Source organism: Pyrgilauda ruficollis, unplaced genomic scaffold, assembly GCF_017590135.1.
Source record: "Pyrgilauda ruficollis isolate IOZ18807 unplaced genomic scaffold, ASM1759013v1 scaffold24, whole genome shotgun sequence".
NCBI classification, from domain to species: domain Eukaryota; kingdom Metazoa; phylum Chordata; class Aves; order Passeriformes; family Passeridae; genus Pyrgilauda; species Pyrgilauda ruficollis.
The window spans coordinates 6,988,209-7,007,679 of NW_024523648.1; the positions used below are offsets into that span (position 1 = coordinate 6,988,209).

At 44.8% G+C, this 19,471-nt stretch overlaps 1 protein-coding gene across 2 annotated transcripts; it reads right to left on the reverse strand.

Annotated features, from left to right (window-relative positions):
* Positions 1-6,670: 6,670 nt before the first annotated feature.
* Positions 6,671-15,237, reverse strand: SGK1 (serum/glucocorticoid regulated kinase 1). Of its 2 annotated transcripts, none has more exons than XM_041469812.1 (12): positions 14,723-15,237; positions 12,066-12,141; positions 11,559-11,634; positions 11,012-11,116; positions 10,506-10,589; positions 10,268-10,399; positions 9,872-9,984; positions 9,552-9,675; positions 9,095-9,190; positions 8,827-8,982; positions 8,630-8,719; positions 6,671-7,903 (listed from the first exon to the last, which is right to left on the reverse strand). In XM_041469812.1, the coding sequence occupies exons 1-12, from the start codon at positions 14,958-14,960 to the stop codon at positions 7,736-7,738; spliced, it is 1,458 nt and encodes a 485-aa protein (XP_041325746.1). In that variant the 5' UTR covers positions 14,961-15,237; the 3' UTR covers positions 6,671-7,735. The 2 variants fall into 2 exon arrangements, with proteins under 2 accessions (XP_041325746.1, XP_041325747.1); XM_041469813.1 differs by lacking the exon at positions 14,723-15,237 and adding an exon at positions 12,244-12,466.
* Positions 15,238-19,471: the final 4,234 nt, after the last annotated feature.

The following is a 19,471-nucleotide window of genomic DNA, read 5'->3' on the forward strand; positions in this document are numbered from 1 at the left end:
CTTAACACATATGTGAGAATGCTGAGACACGTCTCACTTTTACCAGAATATTGCTGTTCTGCTCTTCTTTGCAACTCCACCCCTGTGCTGGACCATTATTCTGTGCCATAATAAGGAAAATTCTCTTTTGCTTAAATAAACTGCTATTTTGGCCCAGTGGTCTGTGGAAACACATCAGCGCTGTCTGTCTAAGCCAGATGTGAAGTAAAACAGCACCTGAGCAGCTTGACCCTGTTTTACTTTACAGCATCCAGCAGGGACAAAAGCCACCTCAGCAATGGCTCCATAAGGCAAGGGAGGGAATTCACGAGCACTTTTAGCAGTTTTTCTTACCAGGCTGTTCTAGTCAAGGTGACATGGAAACCAATAAACATTGTACATCTGGCCTGTCCACTGCAACAGAAGCTGCACAGTTGGAGTGAAGGAAAAAAGCAAATACATAACTCTTTACTATGAGGGTGGTAAGGCACGGGAGGAAGTTGCCCAGAGAAGCTGTGGATGCCCCTTCCCTAAAGTGTTCACAGCCATGTTGTATAGGACCCAGGGCAACCTGGTCTAGTGGAAGGTGTCCCTGCCCAGGGCAGGAGGGTTGGAACTAGATGATCTTCAAGTTCCTTCCAACCCAAAGCATTCTGTGATTCTATGATTATATGAAAAATACACATCAGAATGTATCAGCAAGAGCTGTAGTACACACAGCAGTAGAGCAGGTAGTTAACAGCATTAACTTTTATTTATGTAAATAGTCACGGTGGCGTGAACGTGCTGTGGGCTTTTCTTGCTGTAAGGCTCTAAAATCTAGCTCAGAGTGACTAACCACAGTATTTTAATGTGAACAGTTGGTGAATTATTTTTGACCCAGATGGTAACAGGCCCCCATCAAACATTTTGTTCGACTCATGCCAGCTGAATGGCTATGCTAATGATGCTCTCATGTTACATGAAAAAATGGTTTACAGGTTTACATGATTTAGTATAACTCCCTGTAGATCTTGGCACAAGAACCACTTTCCTGATTCTTTAATGGAGTGTCTCAGTGGCTTATCTATTTTCAGCTCTTTGCCATTACCTGTCATAATACTGTGCATGATGGGAACATGCCAAGGGATGCAATGTCACATTAATAATTGTCAATATATAACAGGGCAGATATCCAAAGTGATAAGTATTTTAGAAATAATAAAACTTTTTTTTTTTCTTTTCATATCTCTTCTCCAGGACTTTCCATTTTATAGGCTGCTTGTTCTGCTTCTCATGTCCTTGTTGTCAGTTGCTGAAATACCTCTTTGTAGTGACCACAAAATAAGGAGCAGTATATCACTAGTCATCTGTAAACCTTAATTTTAAAATCCATGCTTTGGAAGCTGGTTGTCAAATCTGTTAAGCCTTCTTCTGGCTTGCAGTCATGTTTTAAACAAATACAGTTTTTCTCTGCTAAATGTCTTTAATTGCTTGCAGGGCTTATCAGCATCTGCAGAGGTAAAATACTTCAACTCCCTAGTGAACTGCATCATTTCCAGTTAGTTCCATGTCTTTTGATAGCATTCCCACGTGCCTAGGATGTGATCTGCTAAACACACATAGATGGCAAGCAAAATATGCACATACTGAATGATCATCTGAGAGGGAGGAGGAATCTGTTTTAAGCAAGTGCATTTACAAGTCAGTGAAAGCTCCATTTATAGGCAATGGAAAGAAACCATCCCCTCCAGAGCACCCAACATGTCTGTTTAAGACAAGTGAGATCACTTTCTCTCTCTGGGTACCTGGAAAGTCGCTGTAAGGAGAGACTGTGTTGCATGCTCAGGTCTGATCAAGAGGTATGATTGAATTAATTTAGCCATAGACTGTTAACTGACATGTGGCCCAGTGTTTCTCAGTGAGATTATATTCCATATTCAGAAAAATTGGAAAATTAATAACTGGATAATCTCTTATTAAGCAGGAATAGTTCTTACAAGTCTGCAAATTTATCATTCACAGCACATCAGTGAAATATAAACTTAGTACCAACCTTGGGAAGCCAAACTGATCCTGGAATACAGATAAACTTTGGACCCAAATTTGGAAACACAAGTCACATTTGAGACCCTCTTTTGCAGTAGCCAATTAAGCATGTCCCATAGTCTCATGGTATTACTTAAAAGAAGTATATGGATTATTTTGTCCCTTCAGAAAAGCTAGGTCCCTGTATACCCACACATCGTTCTTATTTTTTATTTCAGTGTTCACTTCAGCACAATCAGTCATTAACTGTGGTTTTATGGTATATATTATATATGTTCAAATCCATACAAAGGCTATTTTTTGCATCTATAATTGAATTGATACACAGCAGTTCTCAGCAGTAAACTACTCTGTATGGCATATATTTTGTATAGTATACCAAGTAGTATAGTATGCATATAGTATACAAAATACTCTGTATTTTGTATTAGCTGTACAGCTGTCTTCAGAGCAGTATGTGTATTTACCTGAACTAATAAATTTATTTCCCTAAGAAAAGAAAAAACGGTAACTGACTGACTTATGTTTTTTAAAAAATACTATAGGACTGTATATTTCTACTCTCTGGTAGACTATAAAGAATATTACTTCTTTACAAAAGTAAAGATATATTTCTATAGATTTTAAAAGTAAGTATATGGATTTTCTATACCAGTGTAGAAAATCTCAGTACCAAATCACTAGAGACCAATCATAACTATGGACTTTAAAGTGCAGAGAGAAGGATGTTTACAAGAACTGAGAAAGCAGCATAAAGTCTAAGAAGGCTTATCCTATAAACCACTTATTTGTGTGCTTCATATACTACATTCATAAAAGATGGTCTGAACTGTGGGATATCTCCTCATCAACATATGAGAGACCCTCCACAGAGTACCGAGTTCTTCACATCCTCACTCATGGGGAGAGATAATTCAGTGAACAGATCCCTATCAAATACACAGGCCAAAGCTGTGGCTCACTTCCTAAATAGTCCAACCTTTCCAAATAAGGACCTGCTGAAGGAGCCATGGACACAGCGCAGTGCTGTTCTTGCCTGGTGCTGCTTATCCCTCCTGCTGGAGGAGAAGGAGAGGGGCAGCACCCATTGTAGCAGCTGGCGATCTAGGCACCAAAAATACTCAGGAGAAAGCTCTTGTGCTAGCCTGGTGCTTCCCAGAGGCAGAGGAGTCCAGATGGGGATGTTACAGGGAAGACTGAATCTGACAAGGAAACCTGGGCTCAGTAAGGCCTGCACAGCTCCAGGAACGCAGCCCCTCCATCATCTCGGGTGGATGCCTGTCTGCAAGAGGAACCGGAGCTGTGACATGGCTCATACAGGTGCTGGAGGAGGGCACCATTTCCCAGAGATACCGCCTCCCTTCCCTTCTGTTCCTGATCTCCGACAGGCTCCCACCCACGCCAGCGCCTCTCTCCCTTTGCCAGCGGAGCCGAGCGCTGCCCGGCGGCACCACAGGGTGTCACCCTCGGCCCGGGCCGGCAGCGCGGGCACTGCGGGCCGGCAGCGCGGCCCCGCTCTCCCTGGGGCTCCCGGACACCAGAGCCGCAAAAGTGCCTGCACACCGCTGCAGGTGAGCGCACGGACACGCGTGGGCACCGTACGCTGGCACTGCAGTGCCCCCGTTCCTGCGCAGGACAGCCAGAAGCCACCACGCTCTCAAAGAAGACACTGACCTTTCAGAGCCTGGCCTGACTCTCAAGCAATTGCTGGACAGATTGTACATATCTGTGTTAATTGTTTGAGGCTTGCTATTTCAGATATGGCTGTGTCGTCCCCCCGCCGTTTTTGGAATGTTTTGGAAGCATTTTTGCAGAAATTTTCCATAACCAGGCCTAGCCAGCATGGAAAATTTTATCCCGATCTTGAAGTGTAGGCCTTCAAAGCAGAAACTGCAGCTGTGGGGAGCATCAGAAAACATTTTTACTGTAAGCTGTCATACCAGCCCTATCAGGGTAACTACAGCCACGTGGTATCACATTAACAACATCTGTAGATCTGGTACTGCGGTTAAATAGGAACATAATTTTGTGCAATATTTCATTTCTCTCCTTAGAAGAGTCCAGTTGGGCCCGTATTTATCTCACCTACCTTTAGGTACCCTAGGTAAGATGCTGGATTTAGGGCCACTAGCCAAAGCTCTTTTCTGAGCAGGGTCCCTCATTTTTAGCACCTGTCTGTAGAAATGTTTCACTAGAAATGCAAGGCTGTACTAGAATCTTGGGTTTTTTTCATTAATTTCTCCAGGCTTGTTATAGGTCTACAGAGGGTGGGCATAAACTACTTTTTAAGAATTTTTTGGGGGAGAGACAGGAACCTCCTGTTTAATTTGCTTATGATCCAGTCTGTCCTCCAGCCTGCTGAGTATGAGGAGCACAAGAAAAATAGTCACTAAGAAGTTTCTCTTATCTCCCTAAGGCTCATGAAACGGTTCATGGCTTTTGGTACACGGAGATAAGTGGCACATACTAAACCACATGAGATGTCTGCATTTACGTATTTAAATTTTTTGGATGTATTATCAATGCACTCCACCCAAAGAGCATATGAAAGCCAAAGCATGCTATGCTCGCTATGCAGAGTACAATGTAATAAGTGTTTGAAGTTTAGTTGCATTGACCATTCTGCTAAATAAAGCTATCCAAGCTGGTGATGGTTACCACACTGCCATCAGCAAAAAGTGTGGATGACTACTTCCATTTTACAAATGTGTGAAATTAAACTACAGATTCAGGTCTTAGTCAAAATAGCTCATAACACCTATGTCACCTGTGATTTCAGGAATCAGCCCTGCTTCTCAATGCAGAGACTTTTCTCTAAAGGAAATACAGACCTTATAGACACAGAATTCCATAAAACAAACACAACAACAAACCCAAAACCCAGGTGACTTCCACAGATTCTTCCTACAGGCATGACTGTAATACATCAAGATCAGCGAGATTAAAATCATGGACAACTTTTTCCCCTTTCCTACACCAAACAATTGAGGTGGCATGTGTTGAATATTCATTGCTAGCAGTTGCAGACTTTTGCAGAAAACAGCAGCAGCATAATAAGCCTACGCATGGTAGAACATTTAGAATTACAATCAGACATTGTTTTTTAAAAGGAACCCATTAAAATAATACCCTACATCTTGGCAGAGATGAAAAGCACATGATGTACACCTTTGAGTCACTGAAGTTTTAAACTTCTTCACTGTTAATTGCTCCAGCGGGTTTTTCTCCCTGAAAACGATAGGCAGCATTTAATGTTCTGTTACCCTGGAGCTGCAGCTCTCTGCTCGCGTATCTGCACACAGCACCTTGCTCATGACTGGGAAATGTGAGGCAAAGATAATGTGTATGCACGCCTTGGTCGCTTGGCAAGTACAGTTTCATTTTCTGTAGAAACAAACTAGCACTATATATTTTAACATCTCTAGTCTACAAAGTCATGGGCACAAAAGATGTTTCAGGAGCATTATAGCAGTGGAAGACTTTGCAGAGCCTGTCAGTGCACTATTCAAAGAGTTTTTGAATGCATGAATTTGAGAGTTTGTTGGGAGTTTGAGGGGGAGGTGACTGCATCTCTTTCAGATAATAACGGGATCTGAAAGGTTTCTTGGCTGCTATAAATTAGCATTTTCAGCTCTGAGTGTGGTCTCCCAGAAACAGTTTATAGCTAAAGCCATACACATTTTTCTGTTCCTACATCGAACGCATAATAAAAGCTGGAAAATTACTGCAGGCTTTTATCTCAGAAATGTAATGAATAGAAATACCACCCCTATTAGCGAATTGCTTACACTGCTGTTATCGCAGCAGCCTGAGCAACATTTGACTGTCCAACTTTTCTCAGCAACTGCTCCTCTGGATTCTCAGAATCACTAAGAACAACAACTGAAATACCCAATGGATAATGGGAGTTGTAAAGAAGGTGCAGATACTCAGTTCCTCAGAGAAAAAAAGCCATCTATCACCACCCAAAAGAAACTGAATAGGATCACCCCAAAAGTGGTTATCTTGTTTCTTGCCAGAAGTCCCTCTTGCAGGCCATCTGGTAGTAGTACTCAGTAATAAAAAACTATTTAACAGTTTTAGGTAAACAGTCAGTTTTACTCCAGCTGCAATCATATGATTGGTGAGTGAAATCCAGCTCCTGAATAGATTTTGGAACACTGGTAAACTTGGGGTACAATGCACTGCCCCACACCACAGCAGATGCTCCAGGATGCACTCCCAACAGGAGCTGTTTCCAAAGTCCCACGATAATCTGTTTCTAGTGTATGTCTGCAATGCTGTGCTAAAACATCTCCTGTCTTTGTTACCTAAGGACATCATTTAAGTGTAGCTGTGCCTTGTCCACACCAGAGAGCCATACCTTCACTTTGCTTGAGGCAGAGAAACTAATTTTGGGGGAATGGGAGCATTTGTACCAGGAAAGAACACCCACACTGATACACAATCACTCTGAACACCCACAGTTGGAAGACCAAGTCGCATCCATGTACTTTGCAGAGTTGTATCCATGGTAAGACTTCTATGGGTGCAGTTTGATGGCATAACCATCACACACCTAATGAAAATTACCTTAGCTGATTGGCAACTTGGACTTATTTTTAATTTTTTTTTTAAATCTTGCTAAAACCTTTGTTTTAAAATAAGACAGAGTTCATGGAAGTATTTTTCAGGATTTTACTGCAAACCTATGGGTCTGGTCACAAAAAAATATGATACATATAACCATGTTAATTATATTACATTACAATGATGGTATACATTACAAGTAAGTCTGTAAGTTTAAATATACATCTAGAGTTACAACTGAATGTACAGATCTTTTTTACAATACATACAATCAGGAATGAAAATCCCTCAAACCCTAAGACCATAAATAATGCCCATTTTACAGATGATATATTTTAAACTAAAAGAGAAAAAAAATAAAATAAAAAAAGAAACCAACAGCTTTGACCGACTGCAGCTGGGGCATTTTGGTCCATAAAAACCCTTTCTAAAAATAGAAATCTTTTTTCATAGCAGCAATGCTTTCTTCAAGCATTTGGATACAAGTAATTGTGAGCCCATTTCAATAATTTTAGTTGACAGTATAGATTTACAAAAGAAATTTCAAAATTACACTTAATTTATCTTCCAAATATGGAAGAAACAAACAATGCCCCACATTGTGGTATCCTGCAAGTGTCACACTGATGCTTTAAACTAAGTCCATCTGTAGTACGCAGACCACACGCATACCATTTGTTCACATAGTAAACCCACATAAATGAACTGAGAAACACACTCTGCAACAGGGAAAGCTTTGGAGCTCACAAGATCTCATCAGAAAAAAGGCACATTTCATAAAATCCTTATCACGTTCAGATAGATCTTCAGGCAAGGCTTTTCGAGCACGATTACAAAACAGCTTGTTCTTACTCCTACGATCTGCCATAGCAGTCTATGGCAGCAGTCATTTTATTTCTTTCCCAAGGAGACAGCACCACTTTGGGGGAAGAACAAATGGAAATGAAAAGCCTGTAAAGCTCATTTAGAGAGTGATGTGCTCTTCAAAAAAGCTTCCAGCAAACAGTGTAGTTGAAATTAAGGCTGCAAAGCTGCCATGGTGGAAATGTGCAAATTCTCTTTCAAGGTGACTGGTCAACTGGCAGTTCCACCAGAAGGCCAAACAAAAAATAAAAATAATAGTTGTTATTATTATTAAAAAAGAATAAAAGAAAAACATTCACAAGAAAGAGTCCACGGGTGGGGCATATGAGAAGCCCAAAAATGCCTCGGCGGCTTCTTTGACGCTGGCAGTGATGAGGATGCTGTCTGGGGACTGGCCAATGGAGTTAGGGACTGGCTCATCTGTAAACTCTGGATCGAAGTGTCGCAGGTCACTGGGGCCGCTCTGTGGAAAGGACAGAAAAGGAATTTAGAGACCCAAAGATTTTTGAGTGCGCAATTCAATTCAATATGGAGAGAAGCACCCTTGTAGAGAGACTCACAGTGCTATCACCTCAGGCCCACTGTTTAGCAGCCTTTGACAGTTTTAGTTTGGCCTTTTTTTGTATCCTGTTGCACATTGTCTCACTAAAAACAAGATGATTTGATTTAGTATGGCTATACTCGCACTAAGCTCATGCAACAGAAGCTAAATGCAAACATGCCACTCTGCCACACAGCAGTTTGCAGTGCGGGACTTTGATCTCCTAGTTATTAAATGAAGTTTATAAAATGCTCAGGAAATGACGGAGAACAACCTCCACAACCTGATCCCTTAGTTAACACATGTTAGTATCTGACAAGCCAATTGTAACTCTGCCATAGGGAAGCTACTTGCTCCCTATACCTTAACTTCCCCTTTGGCAAAATGGGGAGGCTGGGCATTATTTTAAAATTACCATGCAAATGAAGCATGTGAGACAACAAAAAAAAACAGCCAAATTCAGATGGATCATCAGAAAAAAGTCAATTACCACCTATTTTAACTTTGTTTGGACAGACACAGGGGAAGGAAAGTTACATTCCCTAAACACAGCCATCCGACCACTTGACCCTGGCTCCTGGGCACCCCACAAAGACAAGGGGTAGAAAGACACTCTCCATGCACTCTATAATTAGAAGTGATACGTACCACATTTGGGTTAAAAGGGGGTGTAATCTTCTTATTAATGAGATCATCCCAGTTAATTGGGGAGAAGAAGATGTGATTCTTAATCTCCATCTGTTAAGAGAGAGAAAAATAGATTAATTCAGACCAAAGGTAATGTAAACAGTACAGCCCAGTCATCCTCCAGCACTGCATGTGGGCACTGGCCAGTTTGCACTTACAAAGTCCTCCTTGGCACCAAGTCTCTTTGTCCTGTCCTTCTGCAAGAGGCCTTCCAGGAGATGTCTAGCTGAGTTGGTAATATTTGGCTTCAGCTGCAAGGGTTTGTTCAAGATATTGTCATACATTTCTGCGGTGTTCCTGCTGTAGAAGGGTGGCTGTGGGAAGAGAAAAGGAAGAGTTATTGAGGCTGACAGGCAGGCATGGGGTTTCTTGTGGGAAAAGGTCAAGTAAGCTAGTTTGATCTGTCATGTAGGATTTGTTGCTTACCAAGCCATAAAGCATCTCGTACAGGACTGCTCCAAGGCACCACCAGTCCACAGTCCGGTCATAGGGCTGCTTATGGAGAACTTCAGGAGCAAGATACTGTGTAAGAGAAGAGAAAGAGCCATGTGAGCCATAGGGATCTTTACAATCAAGAAAGCCTCCCCATTCATGAATAAAAGCAGCTTACTGAATCCCAGCAATATTTAAGCTAAAGGAAAGCTACAATATTTTTACAAACAGGCAGATGGCTTGAGAGCTGCTCTCTCCTGCTCAGCAAGCTCCTTGTGCCCTAGATGTCCTCACTGGGCAGCCCTATTATTAGAAGGCCCATAATGCTCCCTACTCATGTAACCAGCCTTACATACACATGGGAGAAGTCAGTTTTCATTGATAAGAACTCTCTTATCAATGAAAGCTCTTGCTGTCCCTCTGAGAGTGGGCGGCTGAGGGCTGGCCGTACCTCTGGTGTGCCGCAGAAGGTGGAGGTCGTGCCATTGTGCTCTATGTTTTCTTTGCAGAGTCCAAAGTCAGTCAAGACAATGTGCCCCTGTGAATCAAGCAGGATGTTCTCTGGCTTCAAGTCTCTGCAAGAAGAGATGAAAGAGATAAATGTTAGAGGAGGTGCAGTGAGAATATTTTAGGTGCAGCTGTTTAGAGAAGTTCACTAAGCCACCACAAAATATTAAATGCAATTCCAAACTCCTACTGAGCTGAACTTTTCAATGCTTATTTAACAAAGAATGTTTCTTTCTGTACAACAAACTGAGCAAGGCTGCTCACCGATAAACGATGTTCAGGGAGTGCAGATAGCCCAGTGCACTGGCAATTTCAGCAGCATAAAATCGGGCTCTCGGCTCCAGGAAGCAACGCTCCCTCTGGAGATGGTAGAACAACTACAGGAGACAGAGAGAACAAAGTTGTGTAAACGGCGCCAAAGCCTGTTAACAATGCACTTAATTAGACTCAACATATATAGCACAGGAGAACAATAGCAGGAAATGGCCTAAGGATCCTTTGGTAGTTCAAAACTTGGCAGGCAGAAACATTGAATCTAGTAACTTCTCCTGCACGACTTTTCCCCTTGCAACTTTTTTTGTATTTAAAAGGAAGAGTGAAAATGTCTACCTTACCACCATGCACATGATAGGAAATACTAATAATTTTCTTACTGCTTACCTCTCCACCATTGATGTAATCCAGGACAAAATACAATTTGTCTGCAGTTTGGAAGGAAAAGTGAAGCCCGACCAGGAAAGGGTGTTTCACATTTTTCAGCAAGACATTGCGCTCTGACATAATGTGCTTCTCCTGAAAACATCAGAAATAACCCATTAACATTTATTACACTTGCTTACTGGTAGCAGTAAAAATGTTTTTGATGGACATTGCAATGGTATTGTGAAGGGCAGCTTACCTCTTTCTTCTTCAGGATTGCTTTTTTCTGCAGGACTTTAACAGCATAGAACTGCTCTTCTGCCTTATGCCGTGCAAGGAGGACCTGAAAGTGCATAAAATCGCAGAACTGAGCAATACTGAAATATTAAACAGCTTGAAAACACAACCAACAACAACCCTTTACGTGAGATTCTGAGCACAGCCACATCCCTCTAGTTCAATGTGCAAGCCCTTTGCCTGACACTGTTACCATTCTGGCAGAATTATCTAGCCCAAAGATACTACATCTACTTTCTTTCTCTTCCAAAAGCAAAGTCTATCTATTCTTCCCAGCACTAGTGGACTGAACTCCCTGGCTCTTCTAGGACTCATTCAAATGCAGCGTCCCTGCTCCTGCACTGGATGTGCTCAGGTTTGGTTTAAGTGACCACCATTCACCAAAGGCAGTACAAAACCCACTCTCCGGTATTTCACAGAAGAGCTCAAGAGTAAATAAATTTAAATGAAAATAAAAGTTACACTTACCTTCCCAAAACTGCCTTTTCCAATCACTTTTAAGAAATGAAAGTCTGACGGTTTGGCATGTGGGTTGGATGATGGACCGAGATTGATCTGCTGTGAAGGACTGGGCTAAAAAAATAAACAGAAACCACGTTCATTAAATCAGTTCAGCAGTGAGAGTCCCAACAATTTATCACTTTTAAAAATATAAATAAAGCAACTTTGAAAATAAAGATTAGCACTCTTATTGCCACTAAAACTTGATCTCTAACAGGTATCTCCAACTAATAGGTACTGCCTAAGAAGAGTCTAACAACCATAGCTTACTTAAAAGTACTTGTTGAAGTCTTAGACACATTCCATAATAAAATAACAACTCATAACACTTTTTAAACATTTCTTCTCGATGTTTGAAACAGAAAGTTTCAGTCTAACCAATTACTCTTTCTTGTTTACAATAGTGTGCTATGAGATTGCACTAATGCAATACTCATTATGCAAATTTCGCTACACTTCTATTGGTAGCTGAATTGGTGTTTTAAAAACGTCATACTGAGTAAAATCTACTTACCGGAGGAGAAGGATTAGCATTCATAAGTTCAGGCTCTTGAGGCTGAGAGATTTTCAAGATAGACTGAACTTCAGGGCTGCAAGGATAAGAGCACACATGATTAGGAGTTACCAGGAGCAGCACAGGCAGATCTTTCCGCCAGAGGGCAAGCACGTATCGCGGAAGAGTTCTGGTTGAGCCTACTACAGAAGGCAACCAAAGCAATCTATTTGATTTAAAGGGTAAATTTTTTTAATGACAGAAAATTCCATCATACAAAAAAAATTATATATACTCTAAGTACAGCACAAAATAGGGACGAGTCACTAGAAATCTCTGACTTATTTGTTCCAAACCCAGCCCATGGAGATGGTTGCGAAGTGACTAACACCTCAACAAGACAAATAAACTCTTCCGTAACAGTAATGCTGGAGGAATTACAGTAAGCAAACATTATTTTTAAACTAGATCTCCCAATATCTAGTGATATTTGTGACTGAAACCCCCCCTAAGATTTCTGACACTTACTGCTTGCATGCATAGGAGTTGGTGGCTATCTTCTGAATGAAATCGTTTAATCCCATTCTTCTCTGCTTCATGAAAGCTATAAAGTAAAAGGAAAGGAGAAACAAAATCGTTAAAAGCCACCCTGAGAGAAAAATCACAGCCCCTTGAGCATCTTCGAAGAAGTCCCCACGCCGCTCACCGATGAGGATGGCCACCATGCCCCTCATCTTCGAGTAAGTTAAGGTAGGACCAGACGCCTCAGCAGCTTTCACGGTCATTTTGAAGCGAGAGGGGGATACACTGCAAGAGCACAGTACCACCAGCTCCCAGCACCGCACTGACTCGGCGAAGCACCCGGCGGCGTTTAAGTGGCGGCGGTGATGGGCGGGACCGGGGCGGGGCGGCGACGATCGCGCCCCCCTCGACGTCCTTTGAGGGGCGGCCAGTGGGGACGTCGAGGGTGGGAGGGGAAGACAATCGTCGCTGTCTTTACCACCGCCCTACCTTGGGCGCAACCCTCTGGGGAGCCCCCACACAGTACCCCCGCAGGACCTTGCCTCAGGATGCCAAGCATCCACAGGCAAACGAATCAAATCCTTCTTTTTCCCCTTGACATCAAACTCGCGTAACCCCGACTTTCTCTCTCCCCCTCCCCCCCGCTTTTTATCCGGCTCTACTTATTTTACGGTTATATAAAGTTGAAATCTGGCTCTGTCTTTAGGACGACTACCTTTTCCCGCAAGTGTGGGTGTCCCCCCACCACCCCGCAGCCTGCGTCCGCTCCCAGTCCCGCCGCACCGGCTGAGCGGCGATAAGGGACGCTGACGTCTCCCTGAAGGAGTCGCAGTGACTCAGAAGAACAAAATTTCCTGCCCGGTTTTCAATAAAACAAACAAATGTCCCTTCTGTGCACTGCCCTGATCCTGGCTGGGACATAACTAAAGGGAAAAAAAATTAAAAAGTATTTTTTTAATGCCAAAAAGGGAAACAACGGGGAAAAAATAATCCGCTCCCTGAACTAGGAGAGAGCAGAAATTGCTTCTAGAAAAGGTGAGGAGATGACCCAGGGCTGGACAAGTGCAGTAACCGGGGGGATGGGGGGGGAGAGAGAAAGGGAAACAGCCCCGCTCTGCAGATTTTGTTTTTACTGTACACGGTCATTTGGGAACACCGTGTACCCGGGATTTAATGGCTCAGTCGCTTTCCTACGGGCGCGCCGGGGGCACACCGGGAGCGCTGGTGCATACACGATGCCCAAGGTGAAAGGATGCAGCCGGAGCCCTCCTCCCGGGGGACGCGGGAAGGACCGCGGCCTCCCGCCAGGCTCCCCCGCCAGGCTCCCCCGCCGGGGCGCATCCCCGCCCGCAGCCCTGGCACGGGTCAGGCGCGTCCGGGGGCTGCCGAGCTCCTGCACCCTACAGGCGGCTGGAAGTTTCCACCCGACGGGGTGTTATTCATGCGCGTGTTTCGCCTCGCTGTCTGAACGAAGGGCGCTGGGTTGCGGCCAGCGCCTCCAGCTGCAACCTGCCCCCGTCCTCCCCCCTCCCGGAGACCGTCTTTTTACTCTTTATTTTCTTCTCTGTACCCGCTGCTGCTGCCTCCCCCCTCAACCACTGCCGGCCGCTGGGTGGCATCCCTTGGCAGCTGCTGCACCCTCCGCCTCGGGGGGGATGGCGAGCCCCGCAGCACGGCAGCCGTCAAAGGCAGCAGCTCACCTTGAACAGCAAGATGGATCACCCGCAGAGAGAGACCCCTGCCACTTGGGCACAGGTCTTTCAAAAGCGCTGCAAAGGCGTTATAGGGAAAAAGCAAAGAGGGAGGATTGCCGGCTCCGCTCCGAGCCTCCGGTGGCCTTCCCGGATCAAGGGGCCCTTGCCCGGCCCCGCCGTCCCGGCTCGGGGAAGTGGAAGGGAGCCGGCGCCAGGGAAGGAAGCGGCGACGGGAGAAGCAAGGAAATGCCGACTGCAGCTGGCGGGGCTCTAAGTTCTCCCACTTGTGGCTTTCCTCACTCTGTTGCACACAGAAATTGCCACTCTCATTAATGTAAGTGGAGAACAAAAACAAAAAAAATTCCCATAATAAACTTTGGGATTTAACACTATCCTCAAAAAATCCGCTTGATAGATTGAAAGAGATGCAGACAGTTTTCTATGCCACTTCGTACTGTTTTCCGAGTACTGCTGTTAAAAACCACTCGAGATTCACAGTTTGGAGGGTCACCAGAATCCCCGTCCCCTGCCCGCTGCCCCCTGGCATCTCCAGCTACATGACGATGCCCCCCGCCACGTTCCTGCCGACTGTGCAGAGAGGCAAGCGGCTCCCAGCCCCCGGGCAGCCTCCGGCACAACCCACCCGCAGTTCTGCACAGCTTGCCAGAGGCTGACACCCACTGCCGTCCTGCGGGCTTAGCCGCGGCCCCACACACCGCCCGCAAGCGCCCCCGCTCCAGCCGGCTACACCAGCGCCCTCGCCCCCGCTCTGCGTCTGTCTTTTTGCAAGGACTCTGCTGCTCTCGCCAAGTCACCTGGCCTCTGTTCGTGCCAAGCGCTGCCTCGGCTGTCCCCCGCACGCACCCGCCTGTATCCCCCGGTGCATCGCTGCGCGGGGACCCCGCTGCTGGGAGGGTTCTTTTCCCCGCGGAGAACAGTTCTCCTGGCAGGGCGGAGCGGTGAACCCACCTTTCAGCGACGACTTCTCCTCTTTGCCCCTCATCTTGCTGCCTGCCGGGACCCCGAGCGCGGCGCGGCGGCGCGGAGGCTGTGCCTGAGCTCCCGCTCCCGGCCGCTGCTGCGATCCCGAATAACTCCCCTTCCTGGCCGGGCGGCCCGCAGGCAGGAGGGAGGCGGCGAGGGCGGCGAGGCCGGCCGGCGCTCCCGCTGACCCCTTTATGGACGCACTGTCGAGGGCGGCTGACATGCGGGAGCGTTATAAAGTTCAGCACGGGCCGCCCCGCACACTCTGCCCCGTTGCAACATCACCCTCAAAATTACTGTAATCAGCGCGCACACAAACACACGCACGGGCGGAGCGGGGCGGGGGGGCCGCTCCGGCCCTCCCTGACCTGCCGGCCGCGGCCGGCCCTGCCCCACGGAAGCTTGCGCTGCCCACGCTCCCCCGGCCAGGGCGCGGTGCGAGCACCCACGGCGCGGCTCCTGCGCCCCCTCCCCTCTCCTCCGGCACGGGCAGAGGCGGGGCGGGGGCTGCCGCTGCTGCCCGCGGGGGGCTGCGGCTACCGGCCGGGTTCCCCGGCGGCCGGATAGCGCCGGGGCGGGACCGGCGCCCCGCTCCCCGGCCGCCCGCCACCGCCCGGCCCGGCGCCGCGCACCCCGGCCGCGCCCCGCCGCGGGAAGCCGCTGTGCCTCCGTGCGGCACCCACCTGCCGGCTCCCGCACCCGGCAGGGCCCTCGCCCCCTCCCCGTGCCCGCGGTGCCTCGTAGCAGCGATGGCCTTAACGTGGAAGGGAGGAATGCCACCCAAGGCACGAATTATTATTATTTTATTAGTTAATGCAGCGTTTTAAGCTGATGAGCTGGGTTCTCCAAAGCCCGGGGTGTCCTAAAGTTGCATTTTTTAACTTTTCCTTACAATGACGGCAGCAAGCCTCAAGAGTTAAAAGGCATGAGAGAACACAAGAAAGGAACAAGTAATCAAAGATCGCATTTCTCAGATGCCAAGTCTTACAGGAGGGCATCAGAATATCTCAATAAATTGCATCAAAAATTTGTATAGACAATGGCTTAGGGCTGTACAGCTAAAAAGTAAATACAAGAAAAGAGTCAAAGAATCACAGTGATGTTCCACACTCATGTTACTCTTCTACCTCAGCCTAAAAAATTCACAAACTGTCCTGAAATTCTAAATTAAGAGTCTTTCAAAGCAAAATGAATAATAATAAAGAAGAAGATAGATGCTGAAAATAAAAGAGAAACTCCATAAACAGAATACTAAAAGTTGATAAAACTCTTTGCCCCAGGATATGCACACTTCAAAAGAATGGGTGAGTTCAAGAACGGATGGACAAATCAGTAGGAAATAAACACCCAAGATTTAACTACACAGGCAGCATGTCTGACCTGAAATGTTCCCATACCACAAATCCCTGTAAGCCAGGGATGGGTTCAAGCATATCCCTCAACAGTTGCTTGTTTTTTCCGTCTCATGTAATATTGCAATATTAGATAATGATAAGTGACCAGCTAACCCAGTAACCCGGACTGACCTGCATGGACTTTGGGCACATATTCACCTTCTGACAATCTTATACTGCACTTCTGAGAGGCATGATGCTGTTTTACTTGTACCAGAAAACTCCAGGAACTGCTGCTCACTGGCAAGAAGGAAGAGAACTGATTTGATTTGTAACCTAATGTGAAGCATTTGGCTCTGCCAAGTATATGTATTCCATGTAAAAGTAGCACTAGGTAAACAGATGCTCATCAAGCTATCACCATGACAGCGTTCAAAACAGCCCCGCATCCAGGCTGTGAGATGCAGAAAGACACAGATTCTGCTGGAACCATGGGACACTTAGGCAGAGGGCAGAGCAGACACAACATGCTGGCTTACTGGTATGGGTCACCCCAGGGTCCTGCTGACTCAGAGATTGGGACATACCTGAAGTAAAGCCAGGAGGGACGTGAATTGATTTATCTTAAAGAACAAACAGCAGCTCATCACTAGCGTGGGCCTGTATTGCTCAAAGCACTTCAAAGCACATTCAGCAGTAGTTGAGCTGTGTAAATTCGTCTTCCTAGAAAAGTCTCACTCTTTGGAGGGCTTATTCATGTGGTGGGCAGGCAGGTGTTAGTCCTGCCTCATGCTGCTTTCAGTGCACAGAGAAACTTCTCCCTCTTGCCCTTCAGCAAGGTCAGAGGCTTTAGAAGCCCACATGGTAATTGGAACCTGTGAGCTCCCTTCTGATTCTGTACTGGCCCTCATTGTCTGATGTGGAACTCCTTCCTCATCAGCTCAATCCTTCAGGAATTCAATTCTCTGATAGCTCCTGAACTTCAGTTTGGCAGTGAATTCAATGCTGAATAAATGAATTCCTGCTTACTTATCTTGTTGAATCAAGACCTTAGGATGCAGCAGGTTCCTAGAATTACTTGGCTGACTCTGAAAGGAAACTTCTTCAAATTCTGCAAATATTTTCAGCAGTATTTGGCTTCGGTTTAATTAAATGAAGTTCAAGGTTTGAACTGCAGGAATGACATGGCCCCCAACTACAGAAGACTCCTTAACAGCATCTTCCTTCTGAAGCAAAATTTCAGAAGCTTTTGTTTTCCTCCTGTAAATCCTGAACAAAAAGAACCTTGTAATTAAGTTTTATGTGGAACAGCCAAAACTTTCAGTCAAGACCTTCATGCTGTCCCCACAAATGGTGTCTACGAGTGGCAGCAAACAGATAAGGAACTAAGTAACAGCTTTAATAACAGCCCCAACAGAGATTTTAAATCTGGAGCTTTCAAATGCTGTCAACAGGTCTTCTAGACATTGTGTTGACAAGAGGTTCCTTGACTGAAGCCCCTATTGATCTGGAAACATCTAATTGATTTCAGTGTCATATTTTGTGAAATACAAATTTAGAACATCTTTTATTTCCCTTTTCTGATGCTTACAGAGCAGGTTTACTGCATTGTCAATAAGAGGCTTTAGTGCCAAGGGATTATGCTCACAGGATCACAGAATGCAGGGCTGTGCTGAGGAAAAAAAAAGTAATTCCCATCCTTGTAGAAACAAGTGGAAAATTACAGCATTCTTTAGATAAACTGACCTCTAGTTAAAATAGCTGATAAACAATGCCCTGACCTTCATTTTAGTCCCCGCACATGGATTTGAGTCTAATGCAGTTGTTGTCACTGTGACTTATGAGTAAATGTTGCAGGTATTTCAGCCTGTAGCAGTCAGAGAGGGATGACTGCAGAAAAACAGTGTTTGTATGCCTTCCTCTGAGCATGTCTTCCTGGGAGTGTGCCACCACAAGGTTAGTAAAAGTCTTTGCAGTGTTGTGTAGTCTGTCTAGCTTAGTCCTCATAAAACCGCACTGGATGATGACATTTAAATTCATTATTGATATTATGAATTCTAATGTGCTGTGACTGCACAGAATCCGGTCTTATCAGAACTGAATAGTACTATTATGGAAAAGGAGGTGAAAACATATGATGGAAAAGTGATGAAAAACGAGTCATGAGAAAAATTAACATTCTTAGTGATGCTATGAGTTCAGTCTGCTGGTTTCCTTTGGTCACAGGGCAGACTTATGTGAGGAGCTCCAGAATGAACAGTGTAAGCCTACACTGTCAGCTGACTCCTGCACTCAGAATTTTTCTTCCAAAACTAGTTTTCAAAGGATAGTAGCAGAAGGGTATTCATGCATTTTCTGTCAAGGACATAATCTGAACAAGTTTCCTTGCATGTCTTGCATGAAATACAAATGCCAGTTGAAGTAACCTAGCTATGGGGTCATCTCTTTTTCTCATATCTCTTCATCTAATGTTCCACTAGGTGTTGGCTACCATTATATCTCAATGTCCTTTATGTGTATACAAAACCCCTATCATCATGATTGTCATCATCATCAGTTCATTATCTTAAAAGAAAAGATCTCTTTAAGCCTGTAAGTCCTCCAGCAACATTGGAGATAAGGTACTAAATGATGTAAATAGTGAGAGAATTTGTCAAAGAGGAATTTTTGCTGGGGAGAAATTCAGCTGGGTCCTAACTCAAAATAATTTCAATTCTTGGCAGTGTGAAAACAGAGGCCTGATAAAGGAAGACACACACTGTCACGTGTCAATGTTTTTCCTCTTGGTGATACCATTGTGTCTCTTGCCATTACATTGAGTTTTAATATTCTTTATTATTTGTAGGACATTTTCTTTCAAGATTTGTTAAAAGGTGTCCTGGGCAGAAGGATACAAAATATGCATGCTGAATAGGGTTTTATCTATAGTGATTTGTGTTTCGTGATTTATAATTTTAGGAGATATTGGGTCCCTTGCAGAACCCAGATAAATGTTGGGTTATTACAGCATTTCTGAGTGTAGATTAATTAGAGATAGAGAGCAAGGGAAGAAGTGTTAATTTTGCCCTAGGTAACTGGTCCAAAACAAAGTAAAAATATTTCTATATTCATTCATAATGCATTTACTTCCCTTAGGTTTTGGTACTCAAGTTAGGCACACAGTCACCAAATGTACCTTCCTTGGTCAGAAGAGCAAATAAGCACCCTGAAGGCAACTCAGTTCATCTGTGGCAGTGTCTACTCTTTATTTGAAGGAGTTTGGTCTTGATAGATTTTGGTTTTGATAGAGTTTGGTCTTGATTTTGCTTCAGAAGATACAGATAAGTAGAGGCTGTTTTGAATTATGGATGTTTGGTTTTTTTTTTTTTTTTTTTTTTTTTTTTTTGAAGATTTTCTTGTA